The sequence below is a fragment of the Sander vitreus genome, chromosome 1 (genome assembly GCF_031162955.1).
Source record: "Sander vitreus isolate 19-12246 chromosome 1, sanVit1, whole genome shotgun sequence".
In the NCBI taxonomy this organism is placed as follows: domain Eukaryota; kingdom Metazoa; phylum Chordata; class Actinopteri; order Perciformes; family Percidae; genus Sander; species Sander vitreus.
Genome location: NC_135855.1, coordinates 31,164,061 through 31,188,283, shown reverse-complemented (window position 1 = coordinate 31,188,283; position 24,223 = coordinate 31,164,061). Strand labels below are relative to the sequence as shown.

The 24,223-nt window shown below is 39.6% G+C and overlaps 1 protein-coding gene across 1 annotated transcript; it reads left to right on the top strand.

Moving 5' to 3' along the window:
- The first annotated feature begins 601 nt into the window (after positions 1 to 601).
- Positions 602 to 18,217, top strand: loxl1 (lysyl oxidase-like 1). Its single transcript, XM_078252414.1, has 7 exons — positions 602 to 2,125; positions 6,164 to 6,272; positions 7,361 to 7,498; positions 12,385 to 12,541; positions 12,953 to 13,048; positions 13,378 to 13,493; positions 16,025 to 18,217. The coding sequence occupies exons 1-7, from the start codon at positions 1,006 to 1,008 to the stop codon at positions 16,029 to 16,031; spliced, it is 1,743 nt and encodes a 580-aa protein (XP_078108540.1). The 5' UTR covers positions 602 to 1,005; the 3' UTR covers positions 16,032 to 18,217.
- Positions 18,218 to 24,223: the final 6,006 nt, after the last annotated feature.

Genomic DNA, 24,223 nt, shown 5'->3' with positions numbered 1-24,223 from the left:
GGAGGGTATTGAACACTTTCTTAATTGACCTCAGTTTGATATTTCTTAGTGTGGAGGATACAGACCACATTTTCTAACATACCCACCACATAAATAGAGGATTGTGTTGTAAAGACTAATGTATCCATATAAAGTCATATTGCAAATTACCAGACAGTATATCCTTATGAACTGCTCATTGCTTGTGCAAATGTCGCCTCACTGGATCAAATTTAAAATAACCTGTTGTCTATTGTTTCATGTGGTTCTCTGTGACAAACTTCCCATTTTCCAATTAAGTTATTTCCAATCTACACATGGTTATTGTAATTCTGAAAGGTTTAAAGGCAAAGCAAAAACAGAACAAGCCTTTGAAACATCTGTGGAAAAATCAAGGTCATGTTGTACAGGATGAGAAGAGAAAGCAAAGCCCTTAAAAGTGAGATGTGTTATATGTCTGAATGCCTTTGCAGATGGTAATGTTGACTCTGGAAGCCTCATGGAGCCCTGGCTGCTGCAGGCCAGGAAACATCACTAGCACTAGGGCCATGTGGGACCTCTCCTTAAAAAAAGTTTGAGATTTTTTCACAGCCCATTGTAAGCAATCATGCAAATAGAAACTTGCAGTCGTGCAGTGCACAGACACTTCTTTCCAGAAGGCAGAGAGCAATGCTCAGTCTACTGACAGTCGAGCCAGCAGAGAAGTCAGGACATATTCGCGTAGCACTAACAGACGATACCACCACCAGTGGGTCTTCTGAAGCCCACTTTCACTCTCCTGGGTGTGATTGCTCCTGAATGCACATTCAACCTCCTCTACTGCTGGCAGTGAAGACCTGCAGATGCACTCAACCACAGGCTTACTTTTCAACACTGCATCTGTCTCAACACTCACACCAAAGCTGTACCCGCGGGAAGAGGTAACACATGTTTTATTGACAGAGCTACAGGTGGTTTGAGTTTGAGCTGCTGGTGGACTGGAGGAGTTTTTTTCCTGTGGTGAGCGGTGGCATCTTTGGAGCCAGTATGGTGCCTATTGTTGTGGCATGTTTGTTATTCATTCTGCTGGGCTTGGGGCAAGCTCAAGTTGCCACACAGATTCAGGAGCAGAGCCAGAGTCGGGGCCAGGGGCAGGACAGCTCTGCCACCCCTTGGAGGCAGGTGATTCAGTGGGAGAACAATGGCCGGCTGTTTAGCCTGCTGAACAGTGGAGCTGAATATGTTCCTGCCAGGGCGGGGACCCAGGACAGAGGTCCCAGCGTGGTTGTGGCAAACACTAGTCCACGCTCTTCGCGTAGACCTCCGGGAGGCAATGTCCGCCGCCAGGCTCCATCAAGAGGATCCTCTGAGACTGTCCGTGGGCAGGCAAGGCATCCTTTTGGCTTTGGGCAAGTGCCTGATAACTGGAGACAAACTACAGGCAGCACAGGTGGTAGCCAGTTCCAAGGATCCTCTAGCACTCGCTTCAGGCCATCCACAGGCTCTTCGTCTTCATCGTCATCATCATCCTTTTCTTCATCTTCTTATAGTATACCATCCTACCCACAGAACCCATTTCCTCAACAGCCTCCCTTTCAACCAGGACCTTACGACTCTAGTGTTGTAGAGGGACCAGTCAGGAGCTACGAGCCACCTTTTCAGCCTGTTGCCGGTGGAGGATTTGGCATTGGAGGGTATGGCGGTGGAGGGTATGGTGCTGGACAAGGGTATACTGGAGCAGGGTTTGGAGGTGGTCTGGCCCCAGTGCTCCCAGGCTCTCCCTCTGATTTTACTGACGATGGCTACCGTTACTACCAGTCTTATGGCTATGGGCCCAATCCTGTGGTGCCTGCACGTGCTGCCCAACCACCATTTGCAGATGGTCTGGACCGCAGATACACCCACAGTCTCTTTAACGGGGAGACTGCTCCTGCCATCCCTGCTGTCCCTGCCCCTGATGCCAACCAGGCAGCTCCCGTAATAGTGGACAGGACAGGACCAGCTGGTCAACCACAAGTCAGGAGCCCTCAGTATGAGCAGTTTCCTCCATATGGAAGACCCCAGCCTCCTTTCCTGCAGCCCATTCCTCCAGGCAGATATTCTCCCAACTCGGGCCTTGAGAACCCCGGCATGAATGTTGGGAGTGTGTACCGACCAGAACAGAGAGGTACGCTAAGCTTTTTGTTTTGTGAACACAATGTATCCTTTATTTAAATCTGTATAATATTATGAGAGGCTTTGACACATGGGTGGGATGGCAGATTTGTAGCAATATGTTTGGTTTTCAAGAAAATTCAAGGGCAAGCAAATATTTCACATTTTCAGTGGAAACAGGAAGCATGTTCACTTTTAGGCATTCACCCAAAGGTACTTCTGTCTTTGATTTGATTTCTGTTATTGCAGAAATTTGTAAAACCCAGGGGAGTAGAGAGCTCACCACCCCCTCAAGTACATAATCATGTTGTTTTTTTTTACAATATTCTTCTTTCAAGTTGCAAATATCTGGAGTAGTTAGAATGAAATAGCTGCTTAAAATGTAGTATAAAATATATTTTTTTAGTTTACAAACAAAGCAAAGTACACAAGGACAAGGACACAAGGTTCATCTTTTTCCACTTGTATGGTTATTGAAACCAGGTGTTGAGCAAGCCCTGCCAATATACAGAGAGCACACACAAGAACCACTGCGTTTTTGTGTGGGGAGTTCTGTGGTATACGAAAGTATACGCGGCGTGTGGAGTTAGGTAATAGTGGTGGTGACCTCATAGGGGGTCTTGTGACAGGGGGTGTTGGTGGGCTGTGGCTGCCTCCTGGGCTTGAGGACAGGAGAGAGGAAACAAGGGAGGGGGATACTGTACTTCACCACTCCCCAAGGGGATGGAGTGCATGGAAAGTCCCTGTAACACATGGGGTCCATTGCTTCAGTTACAGGAAATCAAAGAAATATTTAGTCATAGTTCTTAGGGGAAGATTGAGTATCAAAAAGTGCAATACCCTGGCCTAAAAATATGTATTTTCATAACGTTTCTCAAGAGCATATTGTTAATGCTAAGGAAAACATGACTTAGCTAAATGCAAACAACTTGTGAAGTTTTTCTATGTTCTGACCACCAGAGGCTGTGTCTGGTCTGAGCTGAGAGGAGATGAAGACCTCCAACAAGATTCCGGCTCTTAATAATGCAGATTTACCTTTGATTTACTCAATGATCTGCCTTGCTGTGCAGCAGTCTCTTTAGTGTGCTGTATGCCTTGAATTCATCATTCATTAGCCAGTCTAGTGCTGGGAGCCATTTCTGCAGCACAAAAAGCCAACATGTGTGCAGATGCCTTAGTGCTCCCAGTAATCATCATGATAAAGATTCAGCCATTGGGGGCTGTTGAAAATCTGACATTTTTATTGCACTGCTTCATGGCACGGCATTAGGCTGTTAAAGTACCGTAATAACTATTGTGATCTACTAGTTTAAAATTTACTTAAAACTAAAGTCAGCAGACACGCATATTTATTAACCATATGTATTTATTATTTAACACCATTTTTAAAGGCAATGTTATGTCGTAACAGAGGCTGTAAAGTACATAAGATACACTGATATATCAAAATAAACAATATATAACAAATATTTCAATGAGCAGGATGCAGATTGAAAAACAAATACATTCTTAAAATTAAAATATATATTATCGTGTGTGGTCAGTAAAAATATAACTAAATACAAATAGGTTTAGGGTAGAGTTAGTGTGGGTGGACAATCCGGCGAGCATTACCATTAGCAACCAAAGTGTATAATGGCAATGAATAAGTATAAGGCCATGATACAAGTTTCAGTGCAGAACCACTTTCAAGTCATTTCTTTTAACTGTCAAATGGTTCAACAGACAAGTGGTTCCCAGAATCACATACACTGAATAGGGCTTGACCCGCAGCCAAAGCTACAAGGAGTTGGCAGTAGAAGCAAAGTGTTGTATAAAGAGAGCAAGAATAATACACAGCACACTGTATATACTGTGTTCAAAGAGATCAGTCAAAAAAGTTTGCATATTGTCCCCACTATACCCATTGACATTTAATCTCACTCTTCCTTGCTCTCATATTCCCTGACAAAGCCACAAGCAGTCATATGTAAAAATAATTAGACTGTAATTAATTCATTAAGACAGCTGCAAGGCAGAGCTGCAGTTATTTCACTCATTAGCTCAAACATGATATCTTCAAATTAAGAGAACTGGTTTTAGCATCTCACTTTTGTTAAAATAAATCCGTAATATACTGACCACCAGGAGTAAAATGGTTGATTATCATGAATATAGATAAGATGTAATAACAAGAGAAAACAGATAATAATAAACAACCTGGCAAAATAGGTTATAATAGACTTTATACTCAATACAATCATTAAATGATGTTGTGATTTTCATTTTAAAATGACCTAAGTATTCCAATCTACAGTTCCCATGCAGCCAACAGTCTAGTCCTCATGTCTTTTATTATGCTATATTAGATGATATAAAAAGCATGGCAAGATTCAGTTTCTTTTCTCCGTGGCCCACTTAGAGTGTAATGTGTGGCTTTGTCACATGCTGTTGAGAGCTGATCAGCTTTGGCTTTTCAATACACTTTATCCCTCTGAAAGGGACCCAATTTCATATTTCAAAAGATTAGGAGGCAGAAAACAAAGCTTTCCTTGGGTGAGGAGGAAAATGGGGTTGAGAGTGCTGTTGGAAAACCTCTGCGTCTCACAATGGTCTTACAGTATTAACATGGTCTGCCCCAGGAAGCTTCCCCCTGTCCTTCACGTCTGCCTTGGAGAGAGCTGTCATATAGGATGTTTACACAATGCCCACAAAGGCAAAGCCCTTACGAAAACTTGCAGCTGGAGAGGGAGGACTCACCGGGATGTTAAACTGGACAAGTAGAAAATAATAAAATAATGTCTTTTAATTTCTGCATTAACATGAAGGGCTTCAGTTATGGTCTGTTTATGGAAACCAGACAGGACGTTTTCTATCTATTTCTCTTTTTGTGGCTTAAGCTTGCTGCAACAGAAATGATAGGCTGTGCATCATTTTTGTTATTTTATTAACACTTCCAGGCTTAGAGGTCAGATAGTTTGACTTTCGGTTGCTTAAACAAGCTCACATTTAAACGTGTCTGGTCTTTGTGATCTAAACAGAGAGGGATGATAAGCTATGTCAGAGACTCTTGCTGGCATGGCCTTTACTGGGAACAGGATGAAGTCAGGCCTGCTTATTTAGTTTTTTTTTACTTGTTCCTCAGGTTTTCTGACAGACTTGGCCAGTGGCCCACTTTAAAACAGCAGTGGTGTGAGATCACTGTTGTTCTTGCCCTGGCATTCACGTTCTCCCTCTCTGTGTCTCTGTCTGGCTCTCTTGCTGTATCTCTGTGCACATATGCCTTCCATCATCTCTTCATCTCTGTCACTTGTTTGCAGAATCTAAAGTATGAAAAACAGGCTGCATTGCAACAAGCTGTCCTGTGATACTGTAGCTTAGATATTTCTAAGTTTAGCCTTATCCCCAACAGATATGACTAGTCATTCTACGTTTACTATATTAAAGGTTATGCTGAAGTGACACATTCTTATTAAGATCAGTGCACATAGAAGGTCACATCACATTAGCCAAGAAGGCAAGAAATTATTGGTATAAAAAAGTTCCCTTTTGCAACTCTGTGCTCTCTCTCACCCTAAAATCAACCTTGTTTGACAGGCCTATGGAGCAAAAGCGTCTCATTAGAAAACCATGATAACAATCTGGAATGCACAGTAATTAGTGGCCGAAGGCTATCTCTAGAGAGACCCAGTCTTGAATTGTGGGCCCTGTCGCTGCATGTTTGCCCATCATATCCTCCGATCAGCACCACCATAATTACCAGGTAATAAAAAGTTGATGACAAATATGCTAAAGAGTTCCTCTGTTTCTGTGGTGTACCCTGGCACTGATGGGAAGGGAATACATTTGTAGCGCTCAAAAGGTGACTACACTTAATAACATTGTAAATGCTGTGTATTATCATGTTTAAGTCTTAAACCTCCCTTTGACTAATTCATAAGTAATTACTCTCTTGTTTTCAGTATTCTGAGCACATCTGAGTGATTTTTGAGCAAATTACTTTTACTTACTGAAACAAGGTTGTGTGTTGTTGAATGACAATATAGGGTGAGCAGTCTGTCTATTATTTCAGGTTTGCCTGACCTGGTTCCTGATTCCAACTATGTCCAGGCTTCCACATATATCCAGAGAGCCCACATGTATTCACTCCGCTGTGCTGCGGAAGAAAAATGTCTGTCAAGGTAAACCCAATTGTGGATGTCCTTTTCAGTGGGTTCATTCTAATGTCACAGTATCAAACCTTTCATCATGATGTAGACATCATGTCCTTTCCCCAGTGGGTCCTGTTTTCTTGTTAATGTTTTCATGTTAATGACAAATGTTCTCATTTTAATGGTTTCTGCGATATTTTAAAGTGTAGCTTCTTGGCTCAATGGTTAGCACAGAAGACATTCAATTGTGGTATATTAGAAACAATAAATGATTTCCTGACTCAGTGTATCCTTCTTATATCCTGTCCAGGTTGAACCCTGCTTTGAATCATACATTAAAGCAAAGCACTAATTTGTGTGAAAGAATACCATTCTTTTTCAGCTGCTTCACCTTTAGGTAGCATTAACCAGCAAGTGAACCTTCCATAATTCTCTAGCCTTCAGGATTATACCAGTTCTGTGCAATAGTATCTAGAAATAATGTAAAAAGTTGACCAACAGCACAACATAAGTGAACTGAATCCTGGTCACCCTCAGGGATACGGACTGTTGTTAGTTTCATTTCTTTGTGTTGGTGGATAGCATCCCTCGAGCCCCAGGCCTGGGCCCTCTGACTGCCTTTGCACTAAAGACACTATTGAAATGATGGAAGTGTGCTGTCCCCATGGCTGCTCTATTTGCCCTCTTCCAATCACAAGCACAGCCATCCCTCAAAGCCCTTTCATATCCTGTCTGAGTTTGCTGCAATTACCGACAGATGGGCTGTTGTAATTTGCCATACACTCCAATGTCAACAACAGCCACAAGATGAAAGATTTAGATCTTCAGTGGTATTGTGAACTCGAGGTCGTTCCTCCTTTTTCACACAAAAAAGTGAATCGTGCAACAGAATGTTTCCTCTCCCCATGTAGAAACTGTGTTTGGAGAGATGGTTGTAATCTGTAGAATGAATTATTTAGTAGATATGCTTCTGCCTCCAAGCCTTTCCAGTCCGGCTCTTTTTTCCTTTATTTGTCTTAGTTACGAGAAACAGACATGTCGACATTCTTTTTGCAGGGTTAGGGTTAGTGCAGTTTCCCTTACTGTTTTTTGTCTTGATGCATGTGTCCGCCATTCAGCTCTGCCTATGGCCCCGAGATCACCGACTATGATGTAAGGGTCCTGCTGCGGTTCCCACAGAGGGTGAAGAACAAGGGGACTGCCGACTTCATGCCTAACAGGCCACGTCATACCTGGGAGTGGCATAGCTGTCATCAGTAAGTACTTAATACAAAACAGATTTCACCTAATCAGATAATTATGCTTTACTGGCTGTTGCGGTAACCAGGGAGCTAGTGAGCAAGCATTTTTATGTAAATCTGATTTTATTCTTACTAAGTGTATTTATTTATTTATTTACATAACTAATGTCTGTACACATAGACTGGTATATGTTGATCACATTACTCATAAAAAGGGTATTGCAATTTTACAAAATAGATAGATCTGGTTGTTAGTCTTGCTTGTAAGATTCTGAAAGTTGTAAAAGTCCTGATCTAGCTGAATTTGTGAATCATAATATTCCATGAATAATATTTAATTAATGTACGGAACCATGATGGATGATGATTTGCATTTCCTGGGCCTATCAGGATTAGCCTAGACACAGAGTCAAGTCAAGTAAATTACATTTTTACATATAGCCCAATATCACAAATTACACATTTGCCTCAAGAAGCTCTACAAACTGTACAGTGTACGACATCCTCTGTCCTTAGAACCTAGATTTGGATAAGAAAAAAAAACAACCTTAAAATAGGGAAAAAATAGATGTGTGTAACGAATAGACCAACAGACCACTAATTTCATGTTGAGTAAGATGATCTGGCACATGTCAATGCCATTTGATTAAAGATAAATGCAGATTGGGTGTCATAGCGGCCTATAAAATCCATATTGTGCCCTACACGGTCATACTACAAGAAAAGCCCCTGGTTGGCCAAGAAAGTACACATTCATTTTCCTGGTTTGAAGAGGAGATGGGTGTCAAACTTATGGAGTCCATTAGAGAGCCAACCCTGTGTGAAATGAAAAAAATACTCTCTACATTACATGAAAAATAATTGTATATATGGGTTTGATCAATTTATCAAGCACATTTCTTACTGTGTTTCTCAGTGAGCATATTTTAGTTGATTTAGCAAGTCAGTGGTGGCTGATGAGGTGATTTTGGGGGTATCGTCAGGATTTTATAACATTATATTCCATGGACTGCTTTTATCTCACTTTTAGCAAGTCCGCCCACTGAAGCTAGTGCCAGGCTCTGCTGCTCTGCTTTACTATCCTCATCTTAGAGGAATGTTGACTGGCCGTTAGGAGATTGGCAGTGTTGTTGCTGTCTGACTTTACACAGTGGTTCCCAGGAGGCAGAAAGCCAAGACAATAATTCCACTGGCTGTGTGATCAGAATGACAAATCCATCATTTTTTCTTGTCAATCTGTGACACCAGATCACACAGCTGCTAAAGTATGATGGCATGGATATGGGTTACTGGGATAGGGTGTTTCTTAACAAAGAAATCTCTGTAGGGGAAAAACATCTCTAGGCCAGATTCTCACAATAAACATTGCTGCCCTACATTTCTGTTCTGTTGAATAAGCTGTGTAGTTGACAGTTCTGCTTTTCATTACATTCACCCCTATCTTTCTCACTGGAGTATTAGAAAAAGGGAAGGGAACAGCATCCTCTTGAGTATCATGGTGTTGTAAAAATGTTGGAATTCTGTATGTTTTTTTTGTTTTTTAAACAATCGAGGACACGGAATTCTTATTTGGTAGAGAAGGTTAATGATAGATTTCTTCAACTTGTGCTTTATTTGTCGCAGTCCCTTACAATACAACTTTATTTAAGTGTGTGACCTTTGTGGTCAGAGATCATAGCTGCTGTTTATGCAGGTGCTTGGATGTATGTCTTCATATCCTGTTTGCACTTTGTGGAAGGCAAATGTCAGGCCACTGCTAAATAGTTCTCAAAGAGCCTACTGTAGTTCTCTGTGTTTTACAACCCAAGCTGTGATCTGAGAAACCCTCAAAGTCTTGTTTGTTGCAACACCAGTGGAAAGTGACTCATGACTTCGAAGAAGGATTGGAATGTTTCGTAAATTATAATTTCAAATTATTCTTCTTAAATCCTCTATCTGTCCTTCCAACTCTACATTCTCTATAGTTGACATAGTCAGTGAGGTGATCCAGGAATCCGAGGAGGCAGGGGACCCTTCCAGGCACCTCGCAATCCAGCACCTCCCACTCTGTCTTTTTCTCTGCTTCCCGCACTCTTTCTTTCTATTTCACACACACACACACACACACACAGACACACAGACACACAGACACACACACACACACACACATAGACACACACATAGACACACACACTCCAGATAATCATCTCAAGCCTGCCACTGAAATGAATGGCAGTTTCTGGAACACAAACAAAGACCATGCTTCAACCTTCCAGTGCTGCCCCCCCATCCCCCCTAGCCACACCCACCAACACCCCCGCCCTGGTTTATACACGTGTGAATACACTCAAACACTGAACAAAAATGCCTGTGTGCCCCACATACAATAACCTGTAAACACACTCGGCCATCAAGATTTGCATGTCAACAGAGTAACTTAAAGTATAGAGTAATTTATGCCAATAATTACAAAAGATAGTGTTCAGCAGCAGATAATAACTGACAGGTTTCTACCTGAGAGCAGCTCATAATTGGGTGCCTCTCCTGTGGAAAGAATGAGTCCTTGAATGGTCACTTGCTTCGTTAGTGGAAAGTACCCACGTTCCCTTCCAAGTCATCCTTCAATCTTTAATGACTGTTCCAGTAAAGGCTGTTGCTATGTTGAAACATGGACCATGAAGTAAGGCGAAAGGAAAATATTTATATAGTCTGATTTTGTCTGAATGTAGGAGATCCAGTGCTTACCTCACCTGCTGCAGCAACTAAAGTCAACACCAATTAAATATATTGTGTGGCGCAATTTAAGAATCAAAGGATAATGGAAATAAATACTTGCAATAACGGCTGGTAATTTCAGGTGGATGTTCCCTTTAGGATCATAGTCATTTTTATGTAGGCCATTTTGTATCTAAAAGACTGAAAGTGCAGCTATTGAGATTAACAGTTTGAAAGGTTTTGCTTTATAATCTAATCTATAGTGTGATGCGATACCTCGCCAGCTGTCAAGTATTAGCTGAATTTTAGGAATAGTTATTTGGCTAATCTTTGTGTGATTTTATCATAAGGAACTTTGGTAAAATGAAATTAAAAATAGCTCTCATGTGAGCTCTTATGTTGCATAAGAGCTCACATGAGAACTATTTTATTTTTTTCTATTTTCCAACTATACAGTGCACAAAAATAGGTTACTAACGTAACACATACACATTATCCTACATGTCTTGTCGCCACACTGAATGAAACATACTCTGGACATATTTTTGTTGTTGTTTTTCATGACTTACTGTATTCCTTATAATATAAAAAAAGTTATTTGGGTACACTTGCTTATATATAAGGCTTATCATGCTCAGCATTTGTTGAGATTTTGTCAAAGTTGATTCAACTAATTTTGGACAGTGTACTGTAGTTTGTTGTGGTATTCATTTTTGTTTTATTATAGTTGTTATATAATATATATTATTATTATATATATGTGTTGTAGACAAAAATAATAGATATTTTGTCAGTATGGGTTTAACAAAATCGAAATCAAAATGAGACGATACAATGCAATACAATAGCACAACCCACATTTTCCAAAATGGGTTAGATTAACACCTCTCTGAGCTTTATTAAGGTAGAGATTATCGCGAAGCTGCTGCATTAGATTGCAGTAGATTTAACTATTTGTGCATAGAAATGTGTACACACTATAGGAATTTTGCTATCTTAGTTATACAGACCAGAATGTTGTATGAATGAATGTTGCTATCATACTGTATTTGTTGTGCCTGTGACAAATGATGTCATGTCTGGAAACGTTATAGCCATGCTTCATGTTCAGCAGTGCTCCACGGCCTCTGCCATAGTCACGTTCTGCTCGTATTTGTGCCACCACCAGCATACCAATCAAAGTTGATTGTCAGCACTTTATATGTGCTATGGAAAAGCACAGTTTTCTCATGGAAGGGTATGTTCTGCTGTATGTTGACTTCTGCACTTTGTAACCACACAATATGGTTCTCCTTTGGCTGTCTAACATGCGCCCCCAGGTTTACAGGGAATCATCGTGACACTGAATATATAGATATATGTATACAGTATATACGTATATAATGATATTCTTATAATGTGACAAAATTCAGCAGGCTTGTGGTAAGTCATAAGTCAAGACATCCCGGGTCACTTTGATATTTGGGATAGGTCCAAGTCATACAACAGTTAATATTACAGATGATTTCAAATGGACCAGCACTTTGACAGAGTCCCTTGGTTCATATTCTGGTTCAGTTGAGATGATCAGTGGCCATGTGCATCCAGGCTTTTCTAAGCTGCTAAAGCTGTGCAAAGAAACACACTGCAACCAGCACACAAATACACGCATACTGTGATACACACACACAAATATGTGCACGAACACATGGAAATAATCACACACACACACACACACACACACACACACACACACACACACACACACACACACACAGAGGTGTTGTGTTCACACACACAAACACCTCTGATCTTGCTGACTGATACAAGCTAATTAACAACATTCATACTTCATTAGGGTGTTAATGTCGTGCTTCAGAAATACTTTATTGTTGCCATTAATTAGTATCTGTTGTCCTTTGATACTTTATGATGTGTCAAGTCAATGTGCAACATCACTTGTTAGCAGATGAGGTCAGCGGGTCTATGAATTCACTGTTTGTCTTTAAAGTCACACTTTAACTTGGATAAGCTAAATTGAAACAAAATGGCAATGTAATTAACAAACTTAATAAACTGAAAGTAATTGCTGCTTAGATACTGGTTCTTAGGCAAACGTGGCATTACAGATAATGCTAAAATAAACTTAAACTCTTTGATTGCCCACCTTAACTAAGACATTTGTTTCACCTTTCACTACATTCACAGTCTTTTGCTTGTTCCAACAGGCACTACCACAGCATGGATGAGTTCAGCCACTATGATTTACTGGAGGTCAGCACTGGCCGTAAAGTGGCAGAGGGACACAAGGCTAGTTTCTGTCTGGAGGACACCACCTGTGACTTTGGTCACCTGAAGCGATATGCATGCACCACTCACACTCAGGTAACACAGCAAACCAAAACATGAAATATTATGTTCACCTTCATTTGGTGGTCACCAGCAATACACTTAGTCCACTTCCATGCTTTATCAATCACAAAGCCAATATCCATCTACTGTAGTTACACTATTTTTGACTAGTGCAACTGCAAAAAGACACTCCGTTGATCAATATTGTACACAAATACTGTTGTGGTAAAAGTTCTGAATGAAAAAAAAATTATATATATATATATATATATATATATATATATATATATATATATATATATATATATATATATTTTTGTTGGTTGTTACATTAACTATTGCAACATCTTAACTTTTTGACCGCTGACTTAAAATTGCAAGTTTTTTTTTTTTTTTTCTATTAGTATTCCTCACGAGCGTATCTCCTCCTTTCTGTTTCTTCAGGGTCTAAGCCCCGGCTGCTACGATACATACAATGCGGATATTGACTGCCAGTGGATCGATATCACCGACATCCAGCCTGGAAACTACATACTAAAGGTAGGAGTCAAGTGAGAATATGTGGCAAGTTTGTGGACAGAGCAAGGTCACATTTCATGGAAGAGAGTGAAGGTCTAGGTCACAAAAACAAATTGATCTGGGTTATAAAAGAGTTATAAAGTTACTGAAGTTTTCTAGTTTTTTTTTTGGTGTGTGAGCACTTCATGTCTCAGTGGCACTGGTTTCCCATCCATCTCATTTTCTATTTTCCATGCATATTTTATTTTGTCAGTATGGCTGCAAGACGTACACACAAAAGATCTATACATGATTGTGTTCAGTGTTATCCATCCCAAATACCTTCTTTCATGTCTTTTGTCTCCTGTCAGCTCCAGGTTAATCCTAAATTCTTGGTGCTGGAATCAGACTTCACCAACAATGTGGTCAGATGTAATATACACTACACAGGACGGTTTGTTACAACAACCAACTGCAAGATAGCACAGTAAGTAAGAGAGAATGTACACACTTTTATCACATAGTTGGTAATTGATTAGTAATAATTTACTGGGAGAGTGTTACATTTATATGCAATGTCCTCATAATCTACTGCTTGTTTGTGCAAGTAAAACCTGGGCAGTTTTCAGATATTGTGTTTTTGTAGAATGGGAACTGAAAGGCCGTAAATCAGGGTTTGTGTCATGTTTTCACTGCTGAGTTACACTGAAGCACATAATAGGGTGGAAGCTAAATGCAGTTTTATGAAGAGCCTCACAGTGTTTTGAATTACTTAGTCGACTTAATGGGTTCCTGGCTGAAATATTTGATGATTTAATGAATTATGTTCTCATTCTCCAGTTAAGATTAATAGCCTCTAAAACTTTCATAGTCTCTCTCAAAGGGAGATGTAGGGGTGTTGAACTTTTGAGTAGCGCTATTAGGAAGTGTATCATTGCACTCAGAATTGCTATCATATCCTCTTGAAAATACTTTATATAGAGAGTGGTTATACATGAGGAAAGCATCATTCAAGTGCTCAAGTCAGTTTCCTTTAGTTTCACCGGTACAGTGAAACCTGAAACATGCACTTAAAAATATGTTTGCCAAAGCATTTCCAGAGTTAATTGAAAGCTGAATATAACCCCTATTTTCCACCGGGTGCGTCTGCGCTGCGTTCCGGAGCCGCCGCGGGCCCCGAGCAATCACTGCCATTCAAGTCAATGCTTGATATTCCACCAGCTGTGCCACGGTGCGTCCCAGAAGCGTGCCCTTCAGTGGCATTTATTGGCCAAGTGTCCATGCTTATGCAAGGTAACGATACGCCAGGTCTATTTTCACGCGAGCCATGGGCCGTTCGGACTAGTCCTGGCAAACTCGATTCCTTTTAAGGATTCGGGTTATTCTGAGTCACTCATTAAACTGATCCGGGTTGTTTGAGTCACTTGAGTCAGTATTGGTCTATAGGCGAGCCGAGGCAAGCTTGCAATGTTTCGGACGGTCTGCTCGACCTAATTGCATTTTAACATACATTTATACACCAAAACCTACAGTAGGCCTAGCTAGGCTACGTGCAGATCATTGTATGTTTAATTTAATTTAAATGTAACAGTTTGATCTGAAAGATATTGAAAACATGATTTTATTTAAAAGATGTTAAAAACAACCACCTACCTTGGTACCTCAGTTGATTCAATATGTTTTTATGATCATTAGTTTCAAATAAAATGATTTTCTTTTTCTTTTCTTCAAAATGTATTTTTTTGGGGGGTCATCTTATAATCAGGGTTGTGTTATATCCAGGTGTCCAATATGGTATATACACTTGAAATTAGGTTTTGATGTATTATGTGTTTATGTACTGTAGCTGATTACAAAACAACTTTCTGTTGCAAAATGATTGCACAAGTATAAAACAGTCATTTGATTAAAGATCTCAATGCAGCAGGCCAAGGATTAACTGTTATTTTTTGGATGCTGAGTCCCTCCTCCCAACAGCGATTGCCCAATTAGCAACAGCTGAACCCAGAAGCTAGAAGTTGTCAGAGTTTGTTAGCGACTCTGTCCTGCTCTTTATTAGATTTGGGAAAGGTGACACTCCAGCAACCCCCAGCAAACACATTGGTTAGTCCTCATCCTAAAAGCTTTTTCCCTTGTAACGTTAAAAGTGAGACATACTGTTTGAAAATCCAAACAAGCATGTACATATAAGCTACTCAGCCAAACTGCGTTATGCTCAAATGAAATAACGGTTGGATTTTATGTTTTTACTCATCATACTGGCTGTACACTGCAATACAAGAACAATGCTTTTTACTTTATGTAGTGTTACATGTCTTCTGCATAAGTCATCACTGTTGAGGATGCTGACTTTTTGCCACTTTTACGTTTTCAACCAATGCATGAAGCTGCCATTAGCTTAATTAGCTAGCTAGAAATCTGCCAGCAACAGGTGTCATTTCAGCCAGGAAAATGGATGTACACCAGCTACAAAAAGAAGCCGACTTTTTGTCTACCTCTGCCTGAAATCTAGGAGCAATCATACTTCATTTCAGAATTTAAGTGGTAAGTCTGCCACTGTTATCACTGTAAACTGCATTATATGTAGTGCAAGAATATAAAGATTGACAGGCATAAAAACAGTAGGTAAGGGCGGCGGAGCTTAGCGAACAGCCAAACTTCTTATCAAATGGTGGTAATATACAGTTTGATTGTTTTGTAACCAAAATGAAATTATAAGAAAAAAGGTCTTGCATAGTTTTGGCATTACAGTGTGAATACAATTGTATAAAATGGTCTAAAAATGTATGTGAACAGAAAACATCTCTGTGAACGGTATTTTGGATTGGCAATAAGCATTTTTGTAATTCATGGGGTCAAAGATAGTACATAACTAGTTTCTGAGCAGTTACTTAGTTTGAGCCCAGTCAAAATGTTCATTATGTACAGTATCTCATATTGCATTGACATGCTCCACTGAGTCTGGACTATTAACATTCCTCTAACAAAAGTGTTATTTGTTGTCTGTTTATTTTACAGGTCTTGATCCGGCACTGGAAGGCTGCCATGCTAGAGTGACCCTGATTGCTATTCCATTGAAATGTGAATGGAATCCATTTGTTGTTGGTTCATTGTTGATGCTGTTTGTCTCTACTATTTTGTGCTGTCTTGGTATAATGAGTCCATGGCCAACAAGGGTCCCACTGGCACTGAACACAATGTGGGGGTTTAAAGTAGACATGTGCACACACACACACACACACAATGTTGCATAATGCATATTACACATTGATATCTCAATAATGAATCATAAGTCCACATCCCTCCAATCTATGTTATAATATTGTCCTACCAACTACATTTCTCATATTGCATCTCTACCAGTCTGGTTTGGTTAATGCTAGGACACATAATTGCCTTTCAAAAGAGGTGTTTACTATATTTGTACACAAACATCTATGCACACCCCCGGCAGAGTGGCTCTGTTTGAATTATAAATAAAGCGTGAAACGGTGCCGGTGCTGAAATGAGACGAGTCAGGGTTCAGCTGTGATCCAACAAATAAAATTAGAGGACAAAGTCTTCCCAGGTGCATTAATCCATGGTGTGTGTGTACAGACAGAGATGCCCAGTGAAGAACTATAATGTTAGTTGTTTGTTGCTTTTTTTCTCTTCACTGCCTTAGTGGGTCAGGCTGAGATACTGTGATTCTCTGGGCACACCCTGTTTAATGTTGTGTTGACAGCAAGAGGCAGACAGCAGGTCATATTTGCATTTGTCAACTCCATGAAATTGTAAGTCAACATAACAACAAACTGTCAGTACTTGCGCTGTACTCCTCTAAATCCTTGCATATTTGTGTCGTGTCCCCATTCATCCTTTCTTATTTCAGTAAAACAGGAACAGGAAGCTCAACTAGCAGAAAAGGGTGCTTTCCAGAAAACTAGACTCACAGTATGTAAGCTGTATATTTACACTGTCTTGGGGTCTCTTCTTCAACTACCAACACTGCTCAGATGGCACATAGGTCATCTATACCTTTTGAAGAATGTTTATACAAATATTCCACTGATGCATGACTTTAATGATGGAGATTATTTTTTTTGTAACTGATTGTACTTTATGTATCTAGTTTGACCTGTTACTGTAATTCATGGAATTCAATGAACTTTATATATTTTTTCTTTTCTTGATAATCTGAATTATTCAAATAGTTGTTGGAAAGAAAACACTACTGCTACAGACTTAGTATTATAATGCAGAGCGTAAGCAAACCGTATCTACCTACCTCTCTAATTGAGTGAGCTGTGCAATGGTTCACTTCAGCCTCCCACCAATGTGTTGCAGCACAAAGCTAAAACCCACAAATCTGTTGAATATATCAAAGATCACATGATATAGGATGCATACTATAACTTAGATATATTCCAAAAGATTTAAAGTTATAATCCTTAAGATTTCCATCCTGGTTGGTCTGGCGACACTTGTAGTTACTGATTGTAACAGCAAGTGCAATTTGATACTACATCAAACACTCCTCGAGCAGCTACTTTGTCAGTAGCAGTACAGCAGAAGAGCAACTGCTTACAGTGAACTCAAGTTTTAATAAAGAAGTCAGTCAATAAGTGGCCTTCCTCCATCATGCCATAAGCAACTGTGATGTAATTTCATAGTGCACACTGGGCGAGTAGTTTTCCACACAACAGCAGGGCACAGTACCAAGAGTTGGTTACCTTGTTGAGAAGTTATAGTTGACTGAAGTTGACTGTGGCTTAAGAATTTTAACTTTAATATCTATAAATGTGATTACTGAAGTTTAGCTTTTTTCTTAGGAACAATCTGGTCTCTGTATTGATTAAGCAATGGCAAAGCACTAAAATGAGTTTGTTAGTGTTTGTAACAAATTAGTTTACTAGTTTTTATTCTGCAATTTCAAAGTTTTCACTTTAAATGCAAACTAGACCTTCCCTTTGGTAGCCAATGTATTGCCCTTTTTACAGTAAATAGACAATTCTTTAATTTGATGTGCATTTTCCTACGTGGGTAGCTCATGATCATACTGTACGCTCACTGACAAGATGTAACAACATGACATTCAGTGGAATAACAGCACAAGAGTTGGTGACAGTTATACAGCATCTTTGACATGTGGTGATGAAATTTGTATTTTTCTAACAGTAAACACCTGTCAAAAATGTCATATACAATAAAAACAATTACATATCTGCTGTGCACACTGAATGAAATATGAATGCTATGCACCACAGTGGATCCCTGTGCTTGTATGAAGTTTATACAGAATACATATCAGATTCTGAGGAAATGCTATGTGGCAGGTGTGACAAGTTACTGAAATCATACCCTTCATAAGAGATTAGGTGTCAAATGTTTAATTCATTAAGGTATTTTCCTGGGTACTGTATGCAATTTTGTCATGCATGATTCAGGCAGGGATGCAAAGCTGACCTTTATGAATACAGAAAATACACACTGCATATATGATGCCTGCAAACTCCCAAACAGTAAATGCAACAACTGGGTGGTGGCACCGGTGCTATGCATACATGTATCAGTCACACTAGTTGTTATGTTGTAATTTATTTTACAACATCTGCCATGTTAAGATGTGTGTACACATCCTTTAAAATATTCTGCTTGGGTCAGACACTATCACAACACAGCCAAAGATCCATTTATTTTTTCAACTTAACTCTCTTCAGAATGTTTTTTGTTGCCAATTAACATCTGACATTTCATGTGATTTCTTTTTCAGCAGCAAACAGAGCCCAATCACAGCATTAAGAGTCATTACATGGAACATAGCCCTGTGTTGCAATAGTAAGAGAGGATCTTATAATGTTAACAAAATATAAAACTATACAAAAAGTATGGTTTTGTCAGGGAAGTGATTAGTTGACTATCTTCTGGTTTGTTTTCCTTCAACATTGTTGCCAATTTCTCATAACCAAATAGTAACAATGACAAATGACAAAGAGTTAGCAATGTTGTACCACATTCTCATTTGGAAATGGAAATGTAGACTAATAAGAAATATTTGTGGAGTGACTACACGCTTCATTACACTTATATGACTAAAGGTCAACATAATCTGTCTGATAATAAAGTCTCTTTTTACCAGAAAACCATTCAAGTGGGAACAAAAATCACAAGCTCTAAAGAAATAATCTAGAAATATGAGGAGTTGCCTTCTAAAACATTGATTCAGTCTTTGCAAAACAAGATGGAAGGAACAAAAGGAAAGAAAACAAAGGAGAGGACCTTACAGCATGCACAAGTAGATCAGAGAAAAGGCAGGTTGAAAGTTGGAAGTTTGTTTTCGGTCCAGCTGTTTGCCCAAATGCTAATTTAGGGACCGTTCTGTATTTATGGAATGGACCACCGGGAGTCACCCAACTTTTGTATTCATGAAACAGCTAAATTTCAAGGTGGCTTGTTTGGTGCATATTTTTTCATGTAGCTCTTAGTCTCGGCCCTCCTTCGCTACCAGATGGGTCTGACCCATGAGTTTGCTGGGGGGCAGGGGGAGCTGAATATTACGTATAATAAAAAAAATATTACCTGGCTGATGATGGGAGCAGCAGGACGCAAAAAACGAAAGTTACTGTTGCACTAGTCTGGACATTGCCGTGCCAACGTTGCAATGAAGGTTTCCTAAATGCCATGTATATACATGTGATGTCAGCTTACTAAATGATTGCGGGTTTTGTGTAGTTTTGGATTTTTATACGTTTATTCCACTTTGTTTAAACGGCGTGAGTAAGTGGAGAGGCCTCGTTCACTTGTTTGGAGCTGGCTGTTGAATGTGACACGCGAAGGCCTTGCTGGATACACCGTGACCCTTTTTGTGGATCTACTGATCGTTGTGGATTACTTTTTTTGTGTCATTGGATTACGGTAAAATACGTATCTTTTTTCCTCAACGTGTCTTAACGTTTTATGGTGTGACTGCGCTTCGTTTCTGCGTTTGGAGAGGCATCTCAACAGACTGTAGGTCGAAAACTGATTGTTCACTGTTACATTTTAGTTGAATTTAAGTGTCGGCGCGTTCCAAGACAGCCGTGCCACGATTGGATTTCATAAGGGCGAATTGTTAAATTGTTACAATGTAATTTAAAATCTGCTTTAAAAATAAACATATGTTTTGGAATATAATGTTCAGCTTTGGCAGCTTTACCTATGTGCTAAAATATGGAGGGTTTTCACCGACGTCACGTTCTGGGTGGTAACCTGGATGCGCGGCCATATTGGAGGCACTCGGTGTAAACAACTGAATGGAGTAATGGAGTATTGTGCACTTTGGATACTTTAATATTTTATGTCTAAACAGAAAAGCTCATCAAAACGCGTCCAAGATGCAAAGGCATGGAAGGACTTTAACCACAAAAAAAGGTGCGATATTTTGAGAAATTATTAGTTCACTGGCGGTGCAGAGCCCTACAAGTTTGGATCCCTCTTCTTGGATCCCTCTTCTTGGATCCATGGCGACCCGGTGATTCTTCCTTCAGTTGCATATCCCGATATAGTCAACTACCTGGTTTTCTCGCCGAGCCCATACACTTTCACTTTATATATGTATGGCTATTTAAGACCACCACTCTTGCAGGGCAGGGTCCCCCTCATATTAATTAAGTATCTATTTATGTTTTTATTGATGCCTCTATGTTTTTAGCTTTTTGATTGTTGTGTTTTAATTGTTGGAGTTTGTATTGCAAGACAAATTTCCGTGTACAAGGACAATAAAGTGCTATCCATCTTTCTAAGCGCCTCCTTTCCTCTGATAACTTCTGGCATTCCTCTCCCTGGTTTTTAATAACTTTTGGAAGTCGATAATATTCCAAATGTTTTTCTCGGTCTGACCTATTGGTACAACCTAAAACACGGCAATAATTAACCATTTTCCTTGACGCCGTTCGGGATCTACTTCAGTGCCTGTGCTTTGCTGTGATGCGGAGTACCTCCAACATGGCGACTTCGGGTCTGATGACGCGTCGTGAAAACCCTCTATACAATGACTGATGAAGCCTAGTGACGAGTCCATAGCAACTAGTGTTGAATTGGTTATTTCCCAGTGTCCTTTGCTGAATGGTCTCAATGTTTTATTTCATGTGAATACTAGTTTACTAGAGGAGTAACTTAGTATTTGAAGTAATGCAGTAATGCAGGAAATGTGCATTTAGTTTCCATGCTTATTGTGTTTTCACAACGTTAGTGAGTAGATCTACTGAAATAGCCACCACACCATAACAGAGGAGTGGGATGCATCACATCAGAATGCAGAGGTTAACTCATGTATATTATGGCTGTAAAAAAATCAAATGGCATCTGTATATTTGCTAAGTGCAAACTAGCACATAAGGGGAGGGTCATGCCACTTTTTCAAATAATTTTGGAGGGTCATAGAAAAATTATTATTGGTGAGGGGAGGGTCAAGTCTTTTTAGCCTAAAGGTCCCTAAACTCCTCTGGTGGCCCCTTAAATAAATAACGAATGGTCCCCTAGCTTTTAATTTCATTGAATCGACAAAACATGTTCACTCCTCCACATTTTTATTTTCAGTTTGAAAGATAAGGAAAAACTGATAACATGAGAATAACACAAAATTAGAATTTCAGTTTGTACATCTGAAGATTGTTTTGCCTAGAACCTGACAATTAAAAAAAAAAAAAAAAAAACACCCTAAACATACAATTTGCAGCATGAACATGTCACGGTCTGTCAGGAATGGCTTGGATCCAAATGCAGTTTAGATGATTTATTAAACAAAAATGAAGTACATACCAAAAGTGTCCAGAAAGCAACAGGCAAAAACTAATTCCAGAACAAACAGAACAGGATCTCAAAAACCAGACCTCAGAGACAAAAGGTAGACTCCAGACACAAACACACTCACAAAACACACAGCAACAGAAACATAATACTCCCACACAAGACAAAGACAACACAGATACTAAATACACAGGTTAACAAGGACTAACAAGAAACAGGTGACACAACAGGTGAAACAAATCAGGGCAGAACAATCAAACAGGCGGGAAAACAAAAGACAGGAAGTAAACTGGAGACAAGACAGACTTCAAAATAAAACAGGAAACAGAACATCACAATCATGACAGAACAACCCCCACCCCCGCCCCTTCATCTTCATCACCCACTCAGACAAAAACCAAGAAAAGATGACACAGTAACTACAATATTCAAGACCATTCAACAAAATAATAACAAAACAGAAAATAACGTATGAACCAAATATATATAAATGACAACACCATAAACCCATCATACACGTCTCCCCAGCACAAAGCTTCTTAGGAGCCCTCCAGAAGCTCAAGTACCTTCCCCATTTTCTAGTGTAGACATCCAATCTGGAAAAGTGTTTGTATGACAGCTTTTCAAATGGCGCCACCATAGCCATCTCACAAGCCCACTCGGATTGACAGCACCCTTTCATTCCTCCATCCTCTTAAAATAATCTGTCTGGCTATCATTAAACTAGTTTGGACCCAACTTCTTATATGCTTTTTAGGATTGATCCATCTCCCAGAACAAATAATCTTTGTTCTGAATGAATGGATGATACATTCAGCTATTCAGCCATTCAGTCCTATGTCGGACTGCAGAGACACAGGTCTCTGCAGTCCGAAATAGGTTATCATGTATCCCAGTTCAAAATTCCTGGACCTTAGCACAGGACCATAGAAAATGACGTAATTGGCTGTCCTCTGTCTTACATTTCCAATTATTTGGTGTGTCTTTCAAACCAATTCTAAACACTCTGGTGGGAGTCCAATTGTAGAACCTGAAAACTGAAAATAAAGGTGAATCCATTCTCTGAAAAAGTCTTGGCATAAAATCTGGAAATGAAAAGCTTCACAAAGGTAACATTTATTGCAGGCCTGATGTATTTGATTGCATTCAATTGTGCGGTGTACCTAAAAAACTGGAAACAGTGCAGTTTTAGTTGTGAAATATGATATTTGAAAAACACATACTGTAGACATTCCTAGTACAAGTATTTCCTGTCCACCCAGAAGAGTGAGAATCAATTACCTGGTTGTTTTGAAACACTGTTCACTCTCACTCTCATATTTGGTCTGTCCTAACAAAACCCTGACCCCCGTGATGGGACTTCCTCTTGGTATGGGCTGTTTGTTCAGGTTGTTCACACAAAATCACCCCATTCCAGCTCTTTTTGCCACATTATGTTGTTTTGTCAAAGTGCTGCAGTACGTGCCATGTGCTCGACTTTAACCGTATGTGTTTATGTTAATGTGTTTACGTTAATGTGTTTGTGTGTGTCTGTGTATATTTTTGTGTGTTTTGTAAGAGAGAGAAAAACAGATTGGTAACTCCTAATGAGGGAGAGAGAAGCCAAATGATGCTATGAATTGTTTAACTTAGGGGTATTACTTTTCCAAAAAGAATGGACAGTCTTTGCCTGTCCTGTTGAAAAGTCTCACTGGTATATATCCATTTTTCATAAGCTTGCCTCTGTTTTTGCTCCTATGTATTCTCATTCAGCTGCTGGTTAAGCAGCTTAAATGAAGCTGTATATTCCTCTCTGGGGTATAGGCAATAATGCCCAATGTCCACCAGGAGCCTCTTTACAGTCCTGGCTTCGTGTTCTTGTTATTGTTAATGAAAGGGACATACTGCAGCACATTCCCGACAGCAGTGTCAGCAATGGCTGTTAAAGCATTTGAGTTTGTTAAATGATTTAGGACCATATCTTGCGACAAATGAATATGCAATTGTATTTATCAGAAATGTGCTAGAGGGTGTTTCCCAAGTGAATCCAAACAGTGTGCGATTCTGAGTGGAGCACATAAAAATACCCCAAGGGGCGTACAGAAGATAATCCCACACATACTCTATCGCTGAGATATGGAATATACAGTACATGATGCACAATGCCAGAGATACCAACGCAAGCATGGTGGTAATAAACTAGAACAGGAGGAGAGGGTTGGGATGAAGTGTTTGTATAAATGGTCAGAACAGCTTGTTAGATTATGAGGTGATTGTAAGAGTCTGTACGAGATGATTCTGATCAGCTGACAGGATGTGCAGCGTCACCGCTCTTCCTGATCCAAGAGTTAAACCATGGTAAGGTACTCTATGTAGTATCAAATATTCTGCACTTGGCACTCCATCCCAAGCAAATTCAAGCAGCAGAAAAGATCTTGAAACTACCTTCCTAATAATACATGTTCTGACTAT

What these genes read in the sequence shown, in the direction of transcription:
- loxl1 (XM_078252414.1), top strand. Translation starts at nt 1,006, where the DNA reads ATGGTGCCTATTGTTGTGGCATGTTTGTTATTCATTCTGCTGGGCTTG. An exon ending in GAAGAAAAATGTCTGTCAAG is followed by an intron (nt 6,273 to 7,360) that starts GTAAACCCAATT and finishes TCCGCCATTCAG; the next exon opens with CTCTGCCTATGGCCCCGAGA. An exon ending in CTGGAAACTACATACTAAAG is followed by an intron (nt 13,049 to 13,377) that starts GTAGGAGTCAAG and finishes GTCTCCTGTCAG; the next exon opens with CTCCAGGTTAATCCTAAATT.